This window comes from Asterias rubens, chromosome 4 (genome assembly GCF_902459465.1).
Source record: "Asterias rubens chromosome 4, eAstRub1.3, whole genome shotgun sequence".
Lineage (NCBI taxonomy): Eukaryota > Metazoa > Echinodermata > Asteroidea > Forcipulatida > Asteriidae > Asterias > Asterias rubens.
Window position 1 is genome coordinate 8,322,435 of NC_047065.1, and position 9,739 is coordinate 8,332,173.

At 36.9% G+C, this 9,739-nt stretch overlaps 1 protein-coding gene across 1 annotated transcript; it reads left to right on the forward strand.

Moving 5' to 3' along the window:
* Nucleotides 1-326: 326 nt before the first annotated feature.
* On the forward strand, nt 327-9,035 carry LOC117289622. The gene is made up of 6 exons (XM_033770825.1): nt 327-608; nt 1,964-2,088; nt 4,249-4,466; nt 5,995-6,098; nt 6,665-6,914; nt 7,338-9,035. The coding sequence occupies exons 2-6, from the start codon at nt 1,973-1,975 to the stop codon at nt 7,592-7,594; spliced, it is 945 nt and encodes a 314-aa protein (XP_033626716.1). The 5' UTR covers nt 327-608; nt 1,964-1,972; the 3' UTR covers nt 7,595-9,035.
* The last annotated feature ends 704 nt before the right edge of the window (nt 9,036-9,739 follow it).

Consider the following 9,739-nt stretch of genomic DNA (forward strand, 5'->3'; position numbering starts at 1 on the left):
ACAGGTTCAATCAAGGATTGTAAGAGATCGCTACACGTTTGGGGTTTGCTAATTGGAGAGCATTGGATTGTGACACACGTGCTGTAGTTTTGGCTAGTGAGTATTGCTTCTCTCATGAGGATAAACAGCGCATGCGCGTACTCCAGCATTGTCAATCAATCACCAGAGCCGAAAGATCTCTATTAGCCGATTTATGTGTTGTCATTTTTTATACCATTCATCCCATGTCCTATGAATGGGCGGGGCAGCGGTGACCCGCTATTTACTTCACGTCAAACTCTTCGTGTAAGGCACATACACACAATCTTTACTACCTAGCACGGTGAATAGCGGTCGGCGGCTGCCGGGAACTATATATAAACTCGTCATTTCCCGCGTTGAAAAATAGTACATTGAAGGAAAAACACGGACTTGTAAGGATTGACTGGGACGGACAAGCTATACTACAACAATATCACGGAAACCTGGACACGAACCGGATGCTAGCCGATTACCAATAGTATACAACTTCACGTTGTACATCTTTGAACGACGTGTATTGGATTGTAGTTTCTACATTAAACCCAAGGTCGATTTCGTTATCAGGGATTGTAAATCACCACGTTTATGTAAGTAAAACACATCTAGCTGTCATCTTGTTTATCTTGTCATCGCACATGCCCTAATGTTTGGAAACAGCATGGTAACCTTCATACTATTCGATTGAGCAACGCAGTATTGTAAGAACACTTTTGACGTGTATAGTGCTTTTGAATTCACACTGATTTGTGTAGCTGCACGTCAAACGCAGGAACACATGCTTCTCAGATGATGTTCAACCAAAATAAATACAGCCTTTTAGCAACAAAAAAAAGCGTTTGACTTTCAAATTTCACACAACTTGGACTTAATTGATGTAGAACTTCTAAGTTTGCTGATTTATTACGCAGTGTTTATTGTCTTTGTCAACAATGTTTATGACATTAGATTGAAAGAGTATGTTCATGCGCATAATAATGTCATATTTCCGGCAATTAGTGTACCCTTTTCCCTCTACTTTATGTCATTAAGGCAGTCAAAATGCCCTTTGGCTAAATAACTTATTGAATTGTTTCATTGTGAATGTTTGTTCTGTTCCCTTAACTTTATTTCATCATTCTTGATGATTCTATATTCTTACTAGCACCGGGTCATAATACGGCCCAGATTAACCACCCCGTGTCACGTAAAGTCAAGTAATTTCACGGTTAGTAGAAACACCATGATGTGTTTTGGCTACAACGGCTCAGGCGAGCCAACCTTAGTTCGCAACCAATCTTTTTTTTTCAGAATGATTTGTGTTTTTGTTGTCAATTTATTGGTTAATTATACTGATTAAATTTAAACAGTCATCAGTCTAGAAGCTTTTTACCCCATCACAAAATCCTTGATTTTATGTTAAAAATGAAGACAGTGTGAGGCAAATCTAAACTTTGAATATGAAGAGAAACCGGCGAAACACTTGGGACTGAGGGCCCGCGAATCGTCGAGATATGCTTCGTGTTGTCGGTTTTGGCTTGCGATTGTTCTCGACAGGCAAGAGGTGCGGTGGGGACGTCCCAGTCAACCCGTGCCAATAAGCTGCAGTTCACTTACAATTTAAAATATGCAATTGACGTGATGTACCTGTAGTACATAACAGTCTATCGGTATTTGTTTTATTGTTATGCCGTATTAATTTTTGAGCTCAGTTAGTAACGCTTTTCAAGGTATTGTGAATTCCAAAAAAACTCGTAACAACTTCATAATTTGCCAAGTTTTCTCCGATCTAGGCCTACACAATCAAAATGAAAAAAAAACAGAACTCAACAAAAGTTTCATGCGTAGGTTGGTACAAACTGAAACGATGAACACTAAAATTGCTACAAATCTGGTAACAGATTAACTTTGTGAAGATTTGTCGTTCATCAGTTAATTAATTTGTATCGATTTGATTGTGTTTTAGATCTTTCTCATGATGTATGTCAGTGTGATCACGTGTCTTGTTTGCCTCGTACCCATCTTGGTGAGGTCGCTCCCGGTCGATGAAGAATACTCAGCTAGTTCATCTGATTACCAAAGCAGTGCAGAGTGAGTTCAAAACATATCAATTCAGATCAAGCTATTGTAGTCAATAAGTTCTCAATTTAGAGCTTTAGAATAAGTATTTCCGGAAAGCACAGTGCATCGACCCTAACGACCATTCATAAAAGTAGAGAGACCTCCATAAAAGTCAGCATATTTAATCCTGAATGCACGATGCTTGAGTTATTCACAGCAGTAAAGCAGACAGGATACATGCAATAGGGATTGTGGTCAAACGATTATAATTATAATGGTGCTTGGCCCAATCCATACAATTTTTGTGATGTACTTATTCATAAACTCAAACGATCCGTGTCCATTTACTGGAGATAGTCGTTAACAATGGAAATCATATGATGACAAGAACCCATAAAAACACACTTCACGACCCCAACAAAAAAATATACGGACGAAATCACTATGAATCGCCCCTCCACTTTGATTACGCCTGATCAATCAGATTGGAGATCTGAACTATTTCCATAAAGTAATTAATGATTTATTTATACGTGATTAATTCGTTCACACAAAAATTGCCGTGATACTTTATTTTAAAAGTCTTTCCATTTTTGCGCTTGATTTTGTTATTGAAGATTAAGAAAATCTTGCTTGTGAATGTAACCCAATTATATGCCTACCCATGTAATCTTCGTAAGAGTCATACGATTTTTTGATCGAATTGAGTGCGTACATAAAGAGGTGTCCCGCGGGTTGGTTTAAACTTATTAACAATAGAGACGGTGATTGACAGCTCATTGTTCAATAGACTGTCAGTGTTAACAAATGGAAGAAAGGATTGCACCGGAAATGCTTTTTTGACTGGTCTCATCACTGTCTTCTGGGTTCCAAACAAAATGTTTTCCAGATACATATTCACTACCAAATAATATTTACCAAACTTGTTGCAATAGATTTAACTGAGAAGGCAAGGCTACATTTGTTTTTATAAATTCGCACCCCAATTATGGGTATTCTTAACAACAAAGCCGTATCAAAGAGTAAGTCTTTGCAGATTTGGTATTTCACAAACTGAAGATCGCATTTTTCTTTATTGACAAAGTGCTATGTATATTGTTTTAAAGGCAGTGGATACTATTGGTAATTGCTTAAAATAATTATTAGCATAAAACCTTACTTGGTAACGAGTAATGGGGGGAGGTTGATAGTAAAAACATGGTGAGAAACGGCTCCCTCTGAAGTAACGTAGTTTTCGGGAAACATGTTATTTTCCACGAATTTGATTTCGAGACCTCAAGTTTAGAATTTGAGGTCTCGAAATCAAGCATCAGAAAGCACACAACTTCGTGTGACAAGGGTTTTTTCTTTCATTATTATCTCGCAAACTCCGACGACCACTTGAGCTCAAATTTTCACAGGCTTGTTATTTTATGTATATGTTGAAATACGCCAAGTGAGAAGACTCGTCTTTGACAATTACCAATGGTCCAGTGTCTTTAAGCGAATACAGAAACGGTTGCCTTGGTGGTTGTCAATCCATTGATCTGTTCAGGGACACCAATATTATATTGTAAGGTGATTGTAGCTGTGCTTATGGTGAACACATTGCCTTGGCTATGAGGAAATAATCATGTTCAGGAACGGGATTTGCCAGCAACTTAAAGATGCTATGTCAGATAGTTGGCCCCAAACATTAAAAAATGGATTTTTTTGAGTGATTGGTATTTAAAAGAGTATCACCTGCTCTAACGAAAAAAAGGTTTAACTGTTACTTTTAATGGTCAGGAACCATGACACAAATTTAAAACGTTTCTTTTAAAACACATAAGAATTGGTCACGTGATATATTGTCGGGATTCCGACAAAAACTAATTGTGAGCACTTTATTTCACTGCTACTAATATTTGACCGACTTTTTCGAGCAATGGCTCAAATGAAAGCTTGTAACTTTCTCGACCCCCATCAAAATACCTGAATTGAATTTTAAATCAAAATTTTGGGATCAAATCGGCCAAAAGTCTGACATAGCATCTTTAAAATGACTGTGAAAATGATATCACAGTGTCATCGGTTCATGCTTTATACGTACCGACGTCAGACATTCACAGCGATTTCGTTTTCTCTAAATACCAATCTCGATTTGATTTTCTTTAATAAAACTCATTCGGGATTGTTCCATTAACTGTTTACCCTTTTTGTTACCTTTAGCTACCAGGACATTCTTCTTCTCCCAATGGAAGCGTTCACTTTAAATGATCAAAATGGAGATGGGTTTATAACACACAACGAGTACCGAAAATCCAACCCTAACATGCCTGAAATGGACTCCAAAACAATTTTCTCAAACTTCGATCAAGACAAGGATGGCAGAATATCTCGAACGGAGTTCAAGTCTCAGGTCCAGCACAACACACCGAAACCAGAAGGTAAGATTCCACATTGCAAATTTGAAACGAAAGCAAAGTATTTTCCAAAAAACAACTGACTCTTAATCAAAAACTCTTAAAACTAAAAGCATGAACAAACTTTTGCCCGATATAAAAACCGCAAGCTCATAGTCTGTCATTGAAAGTGAACGATGTAAAATGTGTATTATTTTCTGTAAATCTGGTTTATTCAGAACAACAACAGGCGCCTGCTTTTATAGAAGTGTCCTTTACCTGTCAGGTAATGAGTGCATTTATGCAGACATAAGGTGTTGTCCACACTATGGCTGGAATTCCGAGCAGAAACGCCCACGAGATGTCCTAATGAGGCGCCTAAATAACCTGCTCGATGAAGAAGCCTCACAGATGTTTTGTCAGTAGTTGGTCTTTCGTAACAATAAGAGGTGGGGAAGACTACATGTGAGGTCGTCCGTTGAGCCATTCAATTAGCTGGCCACCAGCCCATTCACATACCTCATCAAACACCTTTTCTATCTCCCTTTGACAATATTGTCATTGATACCCTCAACATGCGCTGTAGGTGGTTCCGTATCAAAGTCCGGACAAGGCACACAAATCCGGACTCTGGGCGGGTTTGGCATCTTACAAATAAGTTGGGTAATGTTTATTGCATGTTCTTTAACGAACGATGTCTATCATTTAATCACCTTAAATTGCATTTGATAAAGAGAAATCGTTAGGTAAAATCAAAGCAAGGAAAAAGTTAAACCTGGAGCCCAATACAAGATCGACACTTACAGGAAGTGCCGACTTGATATCCAACCCGTTGCGCCACTGCGACGGTATGCTCCCACAAATTTCCAACTATTGCTCTTGCACGCATTGCGATTGCTATGCATTCAATCAATTGTTCACAACTTCACGTCCTTCTGGTAAAGCAGCCAGGCAACTCCATCGGATTGTTCTTGCTCGGCCGGTTGGATTGACGATTTCCGATGCGGTCAAGGCCCATTGATTGGTTGCTTGTCACATGTGTGTTCGTTCTCGTCAATCCTTCGCTGCGGTCTACATAGAGTACTGTGCCGACCGCCACAAACCTCCCCTTCCTCCACCCTCTCCCCATCCTATTCTTGTCATTTTTTTTGTACATTGTTAGATCAGTGCAGATGAAAATATGAAAGAGGTTGTATCATGGATGGACAATTTTCTTGAAGTGCGTGGGTTGGTTTATTGGCCAAAACAACAAACCCAGTATACCCATACACTGAATCTTCACTAGTATTAAGCAAAGGGAAAAATTTAAAATGTTGTTTGTGGAAAGCTCTTCCTGGATTTTCGAGGCAAATTGCATGCATGAATTAACCTGACATTTCGATGACCCAATTCTTTTTGGATTAAGTTCAAGCTGCGGGTTACATATACATGTGTACTCAACATAGTATTCGGCCAATAGCAGATTGCCTTATAGACTATTTACGAAATCAAATATTTGCAGTTTTCCATGTTCATTTGATTCAACCTTTATCAGGCTTTAATATTGTGTTTCTTGTTCCTGTGTATATTCTAGAGGACTGTTTTACAACATTGATGAAAACTTGCAGCACGGAGTTCATAAACGCAGTGAAGAAGTGGGGATCCAAACAAGGTGACGCTATGTGCCACAGCTTGCCAGTAAGTTCATGCAGTCTCAAAACCTCAACATAGATTCCATGTGCAAAATTGTTGTTACCAGTTACCCATAGTTTTGTTAAAGTTTATTTCAATGTAATCTAAAAATCAATTTGTACTGTGTGACAAAATTCACATTAGCAGACATAAATTGGCCTTTACTTGTTCACCGTATTCATAACATTGCGGTATCACTAACACGCAACCCATATCCAATTTACATGAAGAATAATTGCTGCTCCTGTCCTCTGAATGACCTGTTCAGTTGTGTATTCATCCATTATTTAACAGCCAGTCTAAATTCACAGAATAATCGAAATATATGGAGTCGACCTCCAATGGACAAACAACATTGCAAGTCAAAGTTAATCATAGTCGTATAGCTAGAGTATATACCAACACCATTGATTTTTCAGGGAACATGGTATTTTATTCATAACAAATACATTGCAAACCTGGAAAAGAAAACACTCCACTGCTGGCACTTCTGTTATCTTTATAACACATTGTTTATTTCAAAGTCTGGTGATTTTTTAAGCTCATTATTGGAAACTTTGTATCGTTCACAGGTTTACAAAAACTGTATTCAGCGTGAAAGAACGACATGTAGTACGGAGTCCGAGGGTGGCCAATCGCAAAGTTCCTTTGATGATGAAGTGAATTCTCTTATAACGCGATTTAGAAAGTCACTTTGTCAAGATACCCATTTTCCTAAAGTCCGACCATCAACATCAGCAGTCAGCACAAATATCATGCCAACATCAGCAGTATCAGACGCAGTTCAAGCTGGCATTAGACAAGTCAGATCAGGAAGAAGACGTGAGTTGATGAACAAATTAATTTGGGATCAAAAGTTACTCTTCATGCATTCTTAGTATTTTCATTGAAAAACCATTTTGTATGAATAAGCAGGCAGTTTTTCCGGTGGTTAATTTATTATTAAATTTGCTAAAAGAAGAACGTTGCATCCACTGGCTTGAAGCTATAAACAGTTGTAAACAAGCCTGCTTAAAGTTTAATTGGTAAACAACCGTTGACCAACAAGTTCTACATTATCTTCTAACTCTTTGTTCATGACAATGTCATAATCAATGTGTCACTGCTTAAGGCATAGAGGGCAATATTGAATTTCTTATTCTTCCTCCATGAATTATGTGAGACCAACCTCATTAAAGTAATGCATGAATCAAAATGATGGAAATTGAATACTAATTTTGCACCACTGTTCTTTGTGACCCACAGAGTCAAAGCGCTACAGAAGTCGGTTAAGAAGACAGAGTTGCATTGTGTCGACCATGAGGCCTTGTAACAACCAGTTTGTTTCTGCCTTACAAGGAGAAGATGAAGATCCATGCCACAGTCTTATTAAATACCGACAGTGTGTTCATAAGAGTACACGTCGATGCAGTGATCCCAACATACACGTCATCCAAAGGGCAATTAAGTTCCTCACTAAGGAACACAGACGAGTCAAGATTTGTTCCAAGCTGGATAAGTAGAGGGCGCTCTACACAGTGTGTGTGGCAACACGAACTTTAAGATTGTGTGACAGAGGGCGCTATTTTTTTTATATACTGTGTGAATTTGCGGTGTCTTGCGAGACAGTGTGTAAATAAAGCAGACTGAGTGTGATCGATTGGAAACAATAAATGGCACTATTTCTGGTATGTTATTTATTAAAATATTTCTAAAAAGATCAAACGAATGTTCTGTCGTTTTTAAAATCATGATTCCAAAGTATCAACCCCTAAGTGCCAGTGTTCGGGAAAAAGGGGAAAAGAATAGAAAATGGTTTTAAAGAACCAATGTATTATGTACAGCATTTTTTAAATTTAGAGACCCCTTTTTACTTTTATATTAATGTACAAATATGTTTTTATACTGACAAGGTCATAATATTGTTTTAAGAGTGATTTCCCCATAGTATGATGTACATAATAATGTATGTAAAAACTTGAAAGCTGGTGTTATGGTACATAGTGTCTTTATACTTTTGTCAAATATCGGCAGATTATGCTTATGTACAGTGTATAAATGATGTATAATATAAATTTATAACTGGGAAGTCAGTGGAAGATAACAACAAACAAACAAATAAACAAACAGACAGACAGACAAACAAACAAACAAACAGACTAGACACATCAACACATGAAAGCTAGCAATCAAATTTTCCGTTCTCCCAAGAGTGTCTGAATTAGTGATAATTTCAGCCTTGGTTCGTCTGATCAAACTATTCCCAACATTTCTTTTGTAAAAAGCAGACTGAATTAATATTTATGAACATAGATATGATAAATTTAATCTTTATTTCAAATATATTTAACTTACTAAACCATGACTTGCCCAAAAGGCATTGCGTTAATTTGTTTTATGTATGAAAAAGATAATTGGGTAATTTTAAGTACACGAACATTTTCCCTGTCAAGTCAAAAATAAGAATCGCAAATCCATTTGGATATCTTTAGTCGAACTGTTGCAATATTCTCTATGCTAGATGGCTAATTCTACCAAACATACCCATATCGTTACAATTTGTAGTGCTTAACCACTCGCTGAGAAACCTCGCAACAAGAAACAAACAACTTTGGCAAAACAACTACCTCAGTTTTGTAAATACGAAAACCTTTAAAGTTAGTCTCCGACTAATTAAAAGCAATACTCTGTATATTACACTAATACACTTAAGACAAAATAAATAAAATGATTTGATTTAGTTCACAATAGTCACCATTTCTTTTACTCACAATACATGTCGTGTTGAGCAACTGAACCAACGATAATTTCCGTTGCGATTTAAAACATTCGTTTGTGAACTTTTTCTTCTTTTTTGGCATAGCGTCTGATCAGAAAATACTCTTTTTTAACCAGTGTGCGTATAAAATTATAACAAACTTTGGCTATTGCAGTCTGATTAATAATGTAAAAAAAAAAAAAAAAGTAATTTTGAATGCCTTAAAGTGTTAACATCGATTGGGGTATATAATTAGATGACAAAAATTCCTGATTTTTTTGAGAAAAAAAATACTTGTGCATTGACCTTTATCTGGTACATTTTTGCTGTTTAATGTTTTATTATGTTTGCGTAGGACGCACACCTTTTAACAAGTTTTACACTGCCATGTTCAATAAGAAGTCTATGTTTTAAAGTTTGTTTATAATAAGCATGTTGTATTCAAGGCTCCCAGGGTGTCTGTCAGTGATTGCTTCGTGGGCTAACTTATCACCAGTAAATTCAGTGTATTTTTATATTCAAAATGTTCAAGAACCTAAATTTGATGTCTGCGTCGCCCAAGATTGATTGACTGAGTCGCATTACAAATATTATGTTATTGACAATAATAATCGTACACGATTTCCGTCAACTATGTTTAAGTTATATAATACATTGTTCAAAGTATTAATACATGGAAAATAAATTTTAAAATATACTTAACTTTATTTTCTCTTTTCGTAGTTTTTCGTTTGACGTTTTTGTTTGAATAATGTTCCAGTGTATGATTTTACAATCTATTATGATAGATGATTTTCCAAGGCTCCTCTCAGTCAAGTAAATTGTCCCACCACCGCATCTCCTCTACGTTTAGATGACTATTTTACAGCGGGTGTGGTTGGTGGGGTGGTGGGGAACTTGAGCAGTTCAC